The sequence below is a fragment of the Pteropus medius genome, unplaced genomic scaffold (genome assembly GCF_902729225.1).
Source record: "Pteropus medius unplaced genomic scaffold, Ma_sr-lr_union100, whole genome shotgun sequence".
NCBI lineage: Eukaryota > Metazoa > Chordata > Mammalia > Chiroptera > Pteropodidae > Pteropus > Pteropus medius.
The window spans coordinates 219,789-235,677 of record NW_024347793.1 but is presented as its reverse complement, the minus strand read 5'-3'; the positions used below and the strand labels follow the sequence as shown (position 1 = coordinate 235,677).

The following is a 15,889-nucleotide window of genomic DNA, read 5'->3' as shown; positions in this document are numbered from 1 at the left end:
CTGCCAGCAGACGTACCGTGAGCACCTGGAGGGGCAGAAGCACAAGAAGAAAGAGGCAGCTCAGCAGGCGGGCATGCAGCCCAATGGCAGCCCGTGCGGGGTGCAGGCCAAGCTACGCTGCGACCTGTGTGCCGTGTCCTGCACCGGGGCGGAGGCCTACGCCGCCCACATCCGGGGGGCCAGGCACCAGAAGGTAGGAGCCCCACACAGGTCCAGGCAGGGTGGCCCTGGGAGCAGTCCCAGCCTTTCACACCCGGGACCCAGAGGGACATCCAGTGACACCAGAGGGGGGAGCCACTGATGAGAGGAAGCTTTCCGTGCAGGGCCCAGGGGTCCTCCTTCCCCGGAAGCCAGACACCTTGTCCCCGTTATGCAAGTCCTCCCTGCTCTGGACAGAAGCAGAAAGCAGTACAGGGCTCGTGCCCAGGCCCTGAGACACTGCTCTTGGCATTAGGTCTGAGTACATTTTTGCGTGAACGAGTCTGAACATCGATGAGGTCAAATGATGTATTCCATTTGGGGTCCTCCTTTTTAAAACCAGATAAAATTAAATAAATAAATTGAAAATACTAGGTTTTAATGTCAAGACTATCGAGGATGGGGTGTGACCAAACACTAGGTGCTTTCGTGTGCATGGACATGGACACATGTGTTTTTAGAACATAGACGTATGTCCATGGACACGTACACGCATACATCGTAACAGGCGGCCCCTTTCCATGCACCCGTCCACATATGCTTTGTCCCTGTCCAGGGCGGGCACTGGGTTGGTGCTGGGGATGCAGGGAATGGCCCGGCCCCCCAGCTGAAGGCAGGGGAGTTTGGAGGAAGGGGGTTGGTGTTAGCCCGCACAGAGTGTCGGAGTATTCTAGGGCCTGCATGTGCGTGACTGGTGGGGGCCTTTCCAGACAGAGTGATACTTGAGAGAGTGGAAGGCATGTTCCTGGGAGCTGGGGTGTGGGTGGGGTCCCCAGACACGGTTGCCACAAGTTGCCATCCCTCCCACACCCACTGTGGCGTTCTTCCTGCCTCTCAAGCAAGGTCGATGGGGCCTGCAGGTGACCCTGACAAGGGGACGTGGGTTCGTTCCAGGTCTTCAAGCTGCACACCAAATTGGGAAAGCCCATCCCCACCATAGAACCGGCACCAGGGACCTCCAGCTCATTCCAGACCACCTGTACCAAGAAGCAGGCACCCCTCACCATGGATAGCCCCCCGGTGGCCTCAACCAAGCCCGCTGCCCCTGCCAGCTGCAGCGTGCATACCCCTAGCAGGCCAGAGCCGACCAAGAGACTGGCGCCCTCGAAGAACAAGCATGTGGGTATGTGTTTTGGGTTCACATGCCCGTACCCTGAGATAGAGAAGTGATTGCCTAGCTAACCTGCGTGCATGTGTGTAAGCCAGCACATCTTCTCAGGAGGAGCTAAGCCAGGGGTCCCCAACCCCCAGACTGCGGACCGGTACCAGTCCGTGGCCTGTTAGGAACCGGGCTGCACAGCAGGAGGTAAGCGGCAGATGAGCGAGCAAAGCTTCATCTGTATTTACAGCCGCTCCCCAGCGCTGGCATCACCGCCTCAGCTCCACCTTAGATCATCAGGCGTTAGATTCTCATGGGAGCACCAGTCCCTGGTGCCAAAAGGTTGGGGACCACTGGACTAAGCTATGACTAGGGGGCGGGGGGCGGGGCGTGCCTTCTCTTCCATGTTCCTGCCAGATGGGATGTGCTCTGCTGCCTCTGGTTCACACCCTCTGGACCCAAAGCCTTTGCAGAACCAGTGGGGTAGCAGCACCATTTATTCCCATGGAGCTTGGGACCCACCCAAGCGCTGGTGACTCTCCGGAGCCCTGCGCTGGGCCCAAGGAGTGAGTGCCCTGGGCCACCACCATCCATGCGCTGGAAGCAGCGCTCTTCACAAACTGCTCTGACGGTTATGGTTATGTGGGCACCGCGAGGTTAAGGCGGGCTCCCTGCAGCCCCTTCCAGCCCTGCCTTCCCTTAGGTGCGGGGCGCATTGGCTGTGAGCTGAGGGAAGTAATGGCTGCCGCGTGACATGTATCGAGGGGGTCATAGCCGGGATCGTATGCCCGCACTCAGTCCGCAGCCGCCCCACGTGCATTGCCCAGCAGGCCCGCCACGCCTCTGAAGTAGATTTTGTCGTTAGTCTTAATTTGCAGATGGAAAAGCCAAGGTGAGGTGGCACCTGACCTGGGTCACCCCATAAACGGTGGGGGCAGGATTCGAACCCAGGTCTCTGACTGGCTTTGCTCTGCACCACACGCTTTGTGTGGGAAGAGGAGGTGCTTATTTTATTTTTAGCCTCAGCAGCAGTTTTTTGAATGAGCACATGATATTGAAGATAAAATCTTAAAGCACTTTTGATAATAAAGAACGAGCTCTCTGTCTAACCAATGTACTATATATTTGAAACTAATTTAAGTAAATTTATTTAAAAAGTAAAAAATAGAAAGAAACAGTTCCCTCCTGAGGCTCTGTGGACCTGTCTCATGGGACCAGGTGGCCAGTGAGCCTTGGTCCACCTGCTGTCTCATCGTCGATTCACTAAGGACTGCCGAGTCTGTGCCGTGGGAGTCCCTCAGCCAGGGGCCTGCAGCCAGGACCCCGCTACGGACGAGTTCAGATCGGCACCAAGCGCTGTGTGGGCCTCGTTCTCTCAGCTGTGACCCAGGCCGGCGCGAGAGGTCTTGTGGGACTGTGGACCCAACCAGCTGATGTCATGTGGGGGTGGAAGGGGCTGCAGGAGATTCCGGTTCGCATTGCGTTCTGCCCTTCACACCGGCGGACTGGAAGCGGCTGTGGTTTCTGGCTGGAGCAGGTTACAAGTAATGCAGTTCTTTCTTCCAGGAACCCCCGAGCAGCAGGCAGCGGGCCGCAAACCCCCAGAGGGGAAACCAGCACACCGGAAATCAGAGGGGCCAGGAGAATTGCCCACCCAAGGAGGCTCTTCGGAAGCTTCTGGAAGCTGCTGTGACTCTCAGCCAGTGGGCCCAGGCTACGTGGAAGAGGTAACTCTGCCTGCCACCATCCCACTGTCGGGCTGGCAGCATGTGCCCTTCTCCGCTGGGCTCTGGTTGAGAAGGGCCTTGCTGGAGTCAGGCTTCGAACCCTCAACGCAGTTCTCCAGCAGACAGTCACGTACCCATCCCCGCGCAGACCAGCGAGTCATGCAGAGTTTCCTGAAAGGTCCAGGCACTGGATTTCAGATCCTAGAAGGAAGGCTGGAGGCAGGCAGAGGCATATCTTACTAGGCAGCCCTCTTCCTGTGGGAAGGAAGGTGGAAGGAGGAAGCCGTGCCCTGGAAGGCTAGGTGACTGCGGCACCCCAAGGCGCGTGCTTCTGGGGACAGTAAGAGCCAGCATGCCCCTACACGGCCATCGCTCAGATGCCCAGAGCCCGAGCAGTGGCCCCGCGGGCTGGTCCTAAATGGCCTCTAGAACTCAAATTCTGAAACTTGTGGCCACGTCCATAATTCCCAGCCTCCCCAAGAGCTTCCGGACTGCCTGTGGCTCGAAGGAAGTGCAGCATCAGCATTTCTTCTGTTTTCATTTTCGTGCTTTTGTTCAATCAGTTCAGCATCTTCTGTTTTGTTCCTTGCAAAATAACCACTCTAGATAGAACACGCCTGCGCTGGACCCCCGGTCATTTACTAGTTGAGGAGATGAGACCCACAACAGCCGCAGCAATCAGAAGGGCGCAGGATGGCCAGGGACTGTGCCAGGGCGAAGGCGGGAGCACCGCGGGGCAGGGCATTGATGGGGGTGGCTGAGCTCAGGGGAGGAAGAAGGGGGCCGACAGCGGCAGGGTTGAACTCCGGCATGGGAGGGCATGTTGTCTCCTCTGAGAGCTGCCCGCAGAATAACTCAGCAGACTGGACACTCCCCAGGAAGGCTCCATGCCCTCGGAGGGTGGAGGGAGGTGCCCTTTGCCCGGCGGCCAGCGCTCAGCTGAGCTTCGTGTGTCAGGTGTGCAACGAGGAAGGCAGAGTGACCCGGTTCCACTGCAAGCTGTGTGAGTGCAGCCTCAACGACCCCAACGCCAGGGACCTGCACGTGAGGGGCCGGCGGCACCGGCTGCAGTACCAGGTGCGCCTTGCTGCATGTGGCCCACTCGGTGGGTGGGGGTGGACTCGCGCCTCCTCTCTGTCCCCGGCTCAAAACGCATCACATCGTTCCCTCTGCGACTCCGCGCCTCCGGCAGTAGCTCCAGGCCCCAGGGGCCTCTCAGGCCGAGTCCAAACTGCATTTCCACGGCCTGGCCTGGCGACCAGAGCGGAAAACCCAGAGCTGACCTTGCCCGTTGATGTCTTTTCTTGCAGGTGAACGTTCAGTTTTAAAACTCCGAGCCGCCCATTGCCGATGCTGAGGGAGCTCTCGAGCGCGTGTCGGATGGTCGATGTGATGCGCACACAAACAGGGCTCGTTTTCCCGACTCCCCGTGTTGGTTCTTTCGTACCTGATAACGTGCCCTTTTTCTTTCCTAGGGCCTCTGCCCAGGTCCCAAGCTGGCAGGTGCTAGCGGAGGTGGGGAGTGCTATGCCCAGTCTGAACTGCATCCCCATGGGATAATGTGTGGGGACCCCAGGGTTGAGTCTGTGGGCTGAAGAGGGGCTGGGGTCCTGTGCTGACAGGTCACTGCTGCAGAGGGCAGTGGGCCATCCGGGCCATTCGGTCCAAGCCACCTTCAGCAAGCCTGGCCTCCAATGCCGAGGGCTCCAAGGGCCAGCAGGGGCCCTTTCCTACCCAGAGGGGCTGGCTTTGTGTGGCCAAGGCATTCCCATGGGCCCTCGGGCGCCCTCAGCTCCACCAGAGGGGCCCTCAGCTGCCCACCCGAGGCCTCCCTTTTACATTCGCCGGGGCACGTGTGCACACTTGTGTTTAAACACCTGCTGTCGGGCTGTGAGTGCGCTTGCGCACAGCACACACGTGTAACTCTCCTCAATGATAAACTGTGGCTTTTGGGTATTTCCTCCCTTTTTAGCAGCTTCACCAAGGTGTCATTCACACACCACATAATTCACCCCCACGGAATATATAGTTCGACGGCTTTCATTATATTCAGAGCTGTGCAACCATCACCTCTAGTTCCAAAACATTCTCATCACCCCAAAAAGGAGCCTCCTCCCCATTAGCAGTCACTCCCCGTTCCCTCCCCCAGCCTCTTTTTAAAACCACTAACCCACTTCCTGAGGATGTACCTGTTCTGGACATGTCACATAAATGGACTCACGCTGTGAGGCCCCGGTGTCCGGCGTCTCACTGAGCGCCGCATGTTCCGGGTTGTGGCGAGTGTCAGCGCCTCCCTCCTTTCCGTGGCCGAGTGATGTTCCCGTGACCGATGTTCTTGCGTATCGGTCACCTGTTGGTGGACACTGGGTCATTTCTGCTACCAAATGATCCTTAGACAGCACTCCGCTTTCTGAATGATGAAATTAAGTGCTGAAAACGAAGTTCAGTGAATGAAGGCAATGCTATCGAGTTATACGTGGCTGGATTTCACGCAGATGGTGTTTGCCCTGAATTATTTTGATTGGAAATGAGCATTTTTTGTTGAACTTTCAGCGACTATTCAGTGATCGCCGCGGTTGCTCGCCGGTGGTGCGCAGCGCCTTCGGCCGCCCCGTCGGACTTGTAGACGGGGCTCAGCTTTCATTGTTGGCAGGCTTCGCGTCTGTCACTCAGACTGTCAGTTGCGTTTTGTCCCCCGTGCTAGTTTCCTTTCCTGCCAGTGCTTTTGGGGATGAGGAGTGTTAAGATTCTGGGGTATTGAAACCCAACCGTTGTCTAAATCCAGCAGAAGGGTGTCAGTCGTGGGGCCTCTCCCTGGGTCCAGAGACACCCTGGCATTCTCTTCTAAGTGACAGTCTCCGATCTCGCAGCCCTTCCTTTCCTTCCAGAAAAAAGTGAACCCTGACCTTCCGATCGCCATCAAGCCCAGCAGCAGAGTCCAGAAGCTCCTGGAGGAGAGGAGGCGGAAGCAGCGGCAGCTGACCAGGAAGCGGCTGGAGGAGCTGCGGCGCTGGCACGCGGAGATGCGGTACGGGGTCCTCGCCTCCCAGCCCCCCGACAGCCCTCTGCCCCAGTGGCTTTGAGCTCCAAAGCTCTACTCGCTCGCGTGCTCGAGTGGGGGTGCTGCTGTCGCCTCCATGCCTGAGGACCCAGTGCTCGTGCCCTGTGAGCTGGGCAGGGGACACGGCACTCATGGGGACGCGGAGGACTTTAGAGCTGGCCAGATCCCTGTGTGCAGGTCACTCCGAAGATCTGCCTTAATTAGTTAGTGTGAGTCACCTAATAAGTGAGGGATAGCATGGTACTGGCAGCCATGGGCTGGCACTCTAGGGCCTGATTCACAAGAATGCCTTGGTGTCTGCATGTCCCCAACCCCTGGTGTCCCCTGACCCCTGGTGTCTCCTGATGTCCCACACATTTGATGTCATCCTCCATCCTCTAGAACAATTCAATTCCAAAGCATTTTGTGACGCGGTGTCTGATTCACAGAAGAGCCGCCACAGCCTCTGAGCCGGGGCACAAAGCTCGGGGCAGACTTGGGGCTGCAGCCGCTGGCGCTGGCTCCTCCCTCCCCAGCAGTGGCCTTTGTTCTGTGTCCTCCTGGCCTTTGCGGCCTCCGTCTCCCTGGCACGTGGTGGGCATTTGTGCAGGACTTTGTTTTGGGCTCCAGTGGGGTCCTGTTGGCTGCTGCCTCTCCTCGATGGTTGCCAGCCTTGCTCAGCCTGAGGACCAGGCAGCAGGAGCCACACAGCTTCCTCATGCTGCCGGCTCCGATGCGACAGGCCAAGGGTCCTGCAGCTGCTGATAGCTCCTTGTCCTCTTGCTTCCGTGCAGGCGCTATGACCTGTGCAGGAGGCGGCTGGAGGAGAAGACACAGGCCCAGGACGAGCACCCAGGACACTCGCCACCCAGCGAGCACCCTCCTCCCCTCATGAGCAGGCTGGAAGCACCCACCACCACACCTCTGGTGGGTGGTGATCGTGTGCTGAAATGTCTCCAGTGGCAGTGGCCCACGGGGCGGGTGATGTCCTCATAAGCTCACTAGGATCCGAGTGTTCAGGGGATGAGGAGTGGAGTTTTGTACCAAGACCCCTAAAGCGGCACCCACCCCTCATTGCTGGTCACCGATAGGAGCTCCAGGCCCCAGCCCTGCTGCCCGCCACAGTGGTCGCTTTAACTTCGTAAGGTCCCGGTTGTCACATCCCTTGGTGGTCCTTCGGCATCTCTCTGTCCACACAGCCACCTTAGATTTTCACCTTGCTGAGGGGACAGGCCCACTGAGTTGGTTGAAAAGCCTCTGGCTGTGAAATGTAAGAATATCACCACAGGGGAGCCCACTAGCCCCCCGCAGCCCTCAGAGGAGGCCCCGGGGCCCTCCTCGGTCACCACTTGTGGGTCCCCTCCATTCCTCAGCCTGGCTCCCCACCCCCAGCCCTGTGACCACCTGCCACGTGTGCTGTACTTTTGCAGGGCTGACACTGTCGCGGCCCCCGCCCGCCGGGTCTGGGGGATCTGTCAGCCCCGCCGTGATGACTACCTCTCCCCGCAGCCTTCGCGGCGGCCGGAGTCCAGTGATGACCGACACATCATGTGCAAGCATGCTGCTATCTACCCCTCAGAGTTGGAGCTCCTGGCCGTCAGGAAGGCTGTATCTCACGTGGAGCGCGCCCTCAGGCTGGTGTCCGATGCGCTGGCCCTGGAGAATTCTGGAAGCCCAGCGCAAGAGGGTGCTGAGCTCAGGTAATAGAGGTCGCCCTCGGTATCCCTAGGCCTGGGGGACTTGGAGGAGGTGGGGGGCTGCCCTCCCGGGCGGGTTGGTAGGGGTTCTCACAGGAAGTGGCTGCCAGGAGGAGCAGAGGCGGCCCCTCCCCGATCAGCTTTGGGCCTCTGGTGGCTGGGGCTTTCCGGCCCGCAGGCAGGAAGTTCACTGAGTCCCGCCCCAGGGCTGCAGCCCCCGGGTTCAAAGGGAGATTTAGTCCCGGTTGGTGAGAGCTGGTGTTCTGACACCAACCAAAGGTGTATCTAGAAACAGTTCAGAAAACACAAATCACCTCTGGAGATAAGTGTGATTCTGCCCTGACCCCTCCGCCTCACCAAGCAGAAGCGGCCACTTAGTGCTCACCTGAGTCATCGTTCCAGGCCCTGTGATTATCAGGGGACTTCCAGAAGAGTCCTGTGCCTCGGCATGAGTCATTACGGGATTTAAATAATCCGAGCAAGAGTCAGTGTTTCCACGTCCTTTCTCTCTCAGCGGCTTCCTTTTCATTTCCGTTTCTCATTGTTATATTTTTACTGCGGTGAAACACTCGTAGCATGAAACCATTTTTTATGTGCGTGATACAGTGACAGCGACACTAAGTACGTTTGCAGAAGTTTTTCTCACCCAGAACAGAAATCTGCCGCCTTACATCCCACCCCCTGCTGCAGCCCCGGCCCCACCGTGTCACCGTCTGTCTCCGTGGCGCAGCCTGTCCTGATTCGTGCGGTATCGGCCCTTTGGCATCTGGCCAATTCCACTCCTTAGTTTCCTTTCACCATAGTGTTTGTTCCCTGGAAACAAAGTGAGTTACAAAGTGTCACGGTAAAGTGAGCTCACCCCTCAGCTCACGCGTGAGGACCCCCCACTGCCTTGCATCTGCTTTGCAAAGTGAGCCATATTCACCCACCTGGCGCGGAAAGCCAGGGTGCAGAGAAGGCATTTCTTCCCGCTCTCCCCGGCGACTGAGTGAAGCCAAAACCCTAGACCAGAAGTCTGACAGAGGAGTCTTTGAAGGGCAGAGGCACCCCAACCCCGAGCTTTGCCTGGGGCTCGGTGCTCGCACACAGGAGAAGGTGATCTGGCCACGACACTGCTGTGGCCCTGCTCCCAGGGGCCAGGTTTGCGGCCCCTGAGCCGGGCACCGCGGGGCTGAGCGTGAGGCAGGAAGGCAGGATGCGTGGAAGCTGCCCAGAGGTGTCTGGCACTGCAGACCGAAAGGTGTCATGTCACTTGATCTCCACTCATGTTTTCTGAACAAAAAAATCGCACCTCGCTTGAAGCTTTAAAGTTCCCTCTAGTTTTTCTCCCCGTGTACTTTTTTCTTTTTCTTTTTTTTTTAGCTTTTTATTTTGAAATAATTATGGGCTCATAACAAAATCGTGCAGAGAGGATCCTGGGACACTCCCCCCAGATTCCCCCAGTGTGGGCGTGGGAGCAGCCTCAGCACGTGTCAAGGCAGAATGTCGACACGGGCACCTCAGGGAAGGAACTCCGGCCTCCCTCGGGTCACCCCGTCAGCATGCTTCTCACGTGCCTAATACAATTATACGATTATCAGGTGTACATTATAATTTGATATCTGTATATTCTATTGTGTGATTACCACGCAGAGTCCAGTTTCCTTCAACTACCATATATTCGATCCCCGTGTTTGGGTTTTTTTAACTTTTATTATGGAAATTCTCTAACAGGCACAAAAGTTGACGGAACCGTAAAATTATGGTGACTACCATGTGACCATTGCTGACCCGTGATCCTCCCACACCGCTGTCACTTGCTTTCCGGCCCCTCCTCCGTGTCCCTCTGGTAGGGGCCAAAAGGAGATCCTCCCCACGTCCCACCCTCACATCCGTTAGTGAGCGTCTAGTAAGTACTGTCTCTGAACAGTAAGGACTCTTCTGTTTAACAAACCCACAATGCCGTTATTGTACTTTTAAAAATTGACAGTAATTCTGTAATATCAATAACTATCCTGTCAGCATTGAAATTTACAGCTGGTCCATAGATATCAGAATGGGGTGGGTTTTTTTTTTTTGGTGTTTGTGGAGTTTTTTTGTTTGTTTTACAGTTTGTGTGAATTGAAGTTCAAATTCGTTGACCAGCCTCTAAGTCTGTGTGTCTGCATGTCCCCCATCCCCTGCTTTCTGCTTGCTCTTCCCTTAGGAGTCCCAGCTGCAGAGTCTGGTCCTTGCCCCCGAATCAGACGTCCCTGGTCTGGATTTTGCTGGTGGCCTCCCTCAGCCAGGGCCCCTCAGGCCTTGTTGGGCTCCAGAGCTCTCTGGTCCCCAAGTGAATATGAACACATAAACATGTTTTTCAAAAAATGGTTATCTCCTATCCTTAGTAGTGTCAGAAAGAGAAACAGGCAATTAGAGAGTGGCAGTTTCTGGAGCAGAGGAGATATTTCTCTAGAGCTCAGTCAAGTGAGGGCACTGACTTGAGCAGAGGGATGAGCCCTGTGGGGCCAGAGGAATATAGGAAGGGGTTTGGGGCTAGAGCATAAGGCCCAGAGGGAGTGGAGGGTGAGGATGGCGGCAAGGAGGCCCAAGGGGTCAGGCTGGGGGCCTTGGGCCAGGGAAGAAGCATGGAGGTCCCCCTGCTGCAAAGGGCCGATGGCGGGAGGCTGGGCATCAGGCAGATGCGATGATCAGATTCGCCGCAGAAAGCTGGCCGAGGCTGGAGCAGGGACTCCCTCAGGAAGCTGTGGCCCGAGCACCTGGACCGGTCTTCTAGCTGACGGTCAGGGGAAGGGGCAGAGAAATGACCTCAGAGAAGGTTCAGAAGGTGCCCAATCCCTGATGGGCAGGGGCAGGGGCAGCGCTGGCTGGCTGAGGACCGGGGGCCATGGGGATGCCATCTTTGGCCTTTTTCAGAATGCATTTTATCAGGAAAGAGACAACTGCCGGCCCTTACTGAGCGGGCGCGATTTGCCGGGCGTGTCCCCAGCACTGCTGTCAGATACATCTTCTCACGTCCCCTTTCATCAGGTACTCTGCGAAGTGGGCCTCGGAAGGAGCCCATCTCCCAGATGAGGAAGTTGAGGCCCAGCCGGCCCAGCAAGCTGCCGACGTTCCGGGAGCTTGTGAGCAGAGGAGCTGGGGACCCAGAGTAGGGCCACATGCTCCCTTTCTCCCCAGCCCCTCTCCTCACACGTGCGTTTGTGGCTCTGTCTCCACAGCAATGTCGGCCCCTCCACTAGGATCCTGAAAGGTGTGATGCGGGTCGGCCTCCTGGCGAAAGGCCTCCTCCTGCGGGGAGATAGGACGGTGCGGCTGATCCTGCTCTGCTCCCAGAAGCCCACCCACGCACTGCTGCGGAGGGTCGCCGAGCAGCTGCCCCTGCAGCTGTCGGTAAGGGCAGGCCACCTCTAGGGGGCTGCCAGCCCTCTCGCAGGAACCCCTGGGGCTCCCAGGCTGGGGTGACCTTGCATCCGCAGGATTTTCAGAGAGGTCATGGTCATTCGCTACTAACTGGTTTGTTTTACAAACAGTTGCCAGGAGGGGGAGGTGGCAACTTGAGGCTTCCTTTATAAAGTGAGTTCAGGGTAAAGCTCGGAAACAGTGTGACTGTCCCCCCACGAGGATGGTAACTGCAGTACATCCACCCTTTAGCCAGCCATTTAAAAGGCTACATGATGAGTGTACTGTGGTGGGGCCAGGGGCGGGGGGGACATCACTGACCAGAAAGGAGAGGCAAGATGGAGACCCTTGGTGAGCGCTGTGGGAGGGTGACTGGGATCTCCCCTCTAGAGCTGTTCCTCTCTCATCATAGTACTTTTCTGACCCGAAGTGACAACTGAGGGGAAAGTGAGGTCACGTCAGAATTTAAACCGCTCGTCTTAGGTTAAAGAAGTCAGTCTCCAGGGTGACGTCTCCCCGATGTGACCGGTGCTGCCCGGGGAGAAGCCAGCACCGCTCCTGAGTCCCTCCACAAGCCGGGACTGGCAGCCCCAGGCCCGCCCTCGGGCGCCCACTCCTGTCAGACGCAGTCCAACAGACACCAAGCCAAAGTGCATCTCCCGGCGGGGCGGGGAGTTAAAGTCTGAAGCCAGGCGGAGAGCATGGGGAGGCGGGGCCACGTCCCGCAGGACGGTGGAGGGGGTGTGTCCTGGCAGAGGACATCTAGGTTGCTGGGTCAAAGGCACGAGCCTGGTGCTCCTGGTAAGACTGCAACCTCCACCAGCAGTCTGCAGACCCACAAGCTGCCAGCCCAGCTGCTCCTCACACTTCCAGAGTTTTGTCCTCACAGGTGATGATAGTACCTTGTTATAGTTTCAATTTGCTTCTCTCTGGCAGTGGCAGTAATCTGTGTCATTGTATAAAAAGGGACACTTCTGTTTCCTTTTCTGCCAACTATCTGTTATATTACTCACCAGTTTCTTAATCAGATTGCCGTTCTTGTTATTGAGTTAAAGGCATTCTTTACATATGAAAGCACCTTGTATGCAGGGTCCATCGTCTATACTCATTTCTACAGGCGTGCATCCCTGGAGGGCTGGGCTGTGACTCAGTCTTGTGGAGGCACCAGATGCCTGGCATGGGGCCCGCCACCTGCACGTCGTGGCTGTTTGCAGCTGCCTCTCAGCCAGAGGACCACAGCCTTGTGTTGTATTTGCACCTCGTAGATGGTGACGGAGGACAAATACGAGGTGTCCTCTGACCCTGAAGCCAGCATTGTCATCTTATCCTGTGAGGAGCCCAGGATACGGGTCACTGTGTCTGTCACCTCGCCCCTGATGCGGGAGGACCCCTCCACGGACAGAGGTTTGGCCAGGTCTTTCTGTCCAAGCCCCCTCCCCACACACCCAGGTGGCCTGGGGCAGCCTCTGACTCTGCTCTGGGGTGGGGGGTGCGGCCTTCTGGCACTTCTGTCAGTTCCGGTGCCACTGGTCAGATGAGAGCTGGGCCTTGGGGCGGTGGAGGAAACGAGCTGGTGACGGAGTGCCAGATGGGCTCAGCCGGGCTGTACGTGCTCCTGGCAGCCACCTCGCTTGCACAGCACTGCGCTCCTCCCTCGCTTCCTGGCCAGTGCGGACGCCTGCGCCCCACCCATGGGAACCCAGAGTGTCCATCTTTCTATAGCAGAGGCCACTGCAGATTCCGCTCCTTCCGGCGCCACTGATGTGGGACTCGGGGGCTTGGGGGCTTGAGGCACACTGCCAGTGCCTGAGAGAGGGGGAAGGGGTGTCGGGCCAGGCCGGAGGGTAGTGAGGGCCTAGAGTCACCACCGCAGGGACGCACCTCACGGTTCATCGAGCCATGGAACCTCCTAGAACCGCCCTTAAGACTGTTGTCCAAATTCCAGTAATTCTTGAACCCCTTCATGGCTGCTCTTTTGTCATGGCTAAGGGTCCCCAACTCCTAACATTTTTCTTTAAACCAATTCATTTTTAATACTTACATTTTTAAAGAGGAGAACCTTTGACCATGAGTGGACAGCCATTACCAGCTGTCAGAAATGGCGAGTCATAGAAAATCAAATACGGGAGGAGAAAACATCACCACGAAATTCCAGCTGAGCGCCCCATGAGGGTTCACTCAAACACACGCATGGGGGGCCCAGGGTGTGAGGAAGTGTGACGGTCCACAGTCGCTGGATTGAGGCCAAATGGAGGGACGAAGAGGACTGTGACCACCAGGGGCCTGTCAGCTGTCACGTGTTGCCTCACTCAGGTGTTCACGCTGGGCTGGCTGTTGTTGGTAGGGTAGCTTCTGCCCCTTTTTGCAGGCACACCCCTGCCACTTTCATCTCAGCCCGGTGACAGGCATGAGATCCTAGGGATATTTATGGGCAGAAGTAGAACCTGTGCTCTATCACGGGACCTAAGTAAACTAGGGTCTCTTAGAATGAGATGACAATATTCTTAAAACAATAAGAAAGAAAAAATGGACTTGAATTTCTCTCAGATGCGAAGGAAGGCCTTTGTTATCGATGATGGGAGTGTTCAGACCTGACCTGCTTTCTGCCTTTCAATTATTCACCCTGAAGTTTCTGAAATCTGGCTTAATTCATAGTTTTCCATCAGCACTGTAATTCGCTAACTAAGGGAGTCAGCACCGAAGTCTCTCAGAACAAGCATTAAACTCGTTCCTCTAAGCTCAGAGGAGATAAGGTTTTCACAGAAGCGGCTTCTCTGGCCCCTGCCGTGTCCTGCAGGAAAGACTAGCTGGGAAGAACCTTGTTATTTTAGATAAATAAAGTGAGGCCTAGAGAACTGAAGGGCGTGGCCCGCATGGCCCAGGGAGTGAGTGGAGTGGGAGAGCGCATCTCACCACGCATCCTTTTCTTCTAGAAGGAACGGAAGATCCTCCACCAGACCCAGGGGACATCTTGAGCCCGGAGAAGTGTCTCCAGTCACTGGCCGCCCTGCGCCATGCCAAGTGGTTCCAGGTCAGGGGGTGAGAGGGGAGTGACATCTGTCCTACTGGCTGTGCCCTCACCCATTTGCTTGCCTAGCTGCTCAGTCCATGTCTCCTGATGGGTCGGAATCAGAGCAGGGCCGGTTCTGTTGGTCTTTGCCCATTTGGGAGTGGACTCCACTCCTAGCCACCTCCAGGCCAGATAGCCATGCCCCCAGCGTCCTTCCATGGCCTCTACTGCCAGGACAGGACCCCTGGCCCGGTTTGCCATCCCTTGGGTCAGCCCTTGTCCCCTCAGCCTCACACACACACACCCTTTCAGCCACCTGCATGTGGCTCAGAGCTAACAGTGCATTTCTTGCCCCAAAGGCACGAGCCAGCGGCCTGCACCCCTGTGTGCTTGTCATCAGGATTTTTCGGGACCTCTGCCGGCGTGTGCCCACGTGGAGGGCCCTGCCAGACTGGGTAAGGCAGTGGCAAGTGGCTGGCTTTGCTCTGGGCAGCCCACTGAGGACCTCCACAGCCCCTAAAGGCCTTACTTTCTCCCAGACAGACGTTCTCCCTCCCAGCACTTGGCTTTCCCGCGAGGGGCCAGCGCCAGCCTGAGTGCCCAGGACGTAGATCTCAGTAGGGATGTCTTGGGGGTCCCTTGGCACCAGGGAGAGGCCTGCTCTGGAGCATAGCCTCACTTGGCTATATTTTCTTAGACCCACAACTTTGCAGACAGAAGCAGGTGGCATGCCAGGGCAAGGGCACCGGCCAAATGCCCAATGTCAATGCAGAGGCCTCTGGGCGGCCTGGTGCACCCCCACCTCGTCTGTGGCTCTGATACTCCCTGGCCAGTGGGACCTGGAGCCCATGGTGGGGGGCAGAGCAGAAAAGAGAACACGCAAGGGCCCCCACGCCCTCCAGACCCCCAAGCTGCCGCATTGTGAGACCCCAGCTCCTGCCCTCTCTGGGGTCCCCACCCTGTCTCTGGGATTACGTTTTGTCCCTCTACATGTCTGTCTCTGAGTCTGTGGGTCCCTCTCTCACGTCCCCCTACCGACCCAGTGACGGGCAGGGTGACCGCAGGCCTGAAGTTTTTCACGTCATTCTCGGGAAGGGGCCTGGGCGCCCTGAACGCTGAGGGGCGTTCGTGTTCTGTACACGGCCTTCCACTGCCGGTTCACGTCCCCCACCGCCGTGCCCGAGGCCCAGGCCTTGGACAAGCAGCGCCCCCACCCCGGCCCAGGCCACCATTGGCCTAAGAGGGCCATCTCTGAAACCAAGGGTCCTTGCCCGCCCAGACCTCCACCTCCTGCCCAGTGGCCAGGGGAGATGTTCCCTCGGTGCCAGCCCTCATGGACAGCACAGTGGCTGGCCTCATGCAGAGTCACTAGCATGTGTCCTCATCCTTGTCCCGCCCTCACAACTTGCCCGGGCGGGGTGGCCCCTTGGAGGAGGGGACACAACTAAGCAAGTCACCAGTCATCCTGACACTGGCTAAATGCACCATAGGTCACGGAGAATGTTTCTTTTAACCCTTGCAACCCTGGTTTGCAGTCTTCCAACTGATGGGATTTTGCTGATAGGGAACCTAAGGATCAGAGAGTAAGGAAGCCTGCCCATGGCCATGCCAGGAGGGGGCGGGGCTTCGGTGACCACACTCTTCTGTAGAAGTTCAAGGGTGGGTGGGAGTTAGGGAAAATCCCGGGAGGGGCCTCCTGTCCTGGGGTCCCCTAGTCACCCCAATCCGAGCCTGGCA

General features: G+C 57.3%; 1 protein-coding gene across 1 annotated transcript in view; it reads left to right on the top strand.

The window, feature by feature from the left end:
* Positions 1-15,889, top strand: part of MATK (megakaryocyte-associated tyrosine kinase) — a 51,635-nt gene that overhangs the window by 15,946 nt on the left and 19,800 nt on the right. The window contains 3 exon segments of the mRNA XM_039878359.1: positions 10,921-11,087; positions 11,089-11,143; positions 13,896-13,930. Coding sequence (XP_039734293.1) covers positions 10,921-11,087; positions 11,089-11,143; positions 13,896-13,930 — 257 coding nt within the window.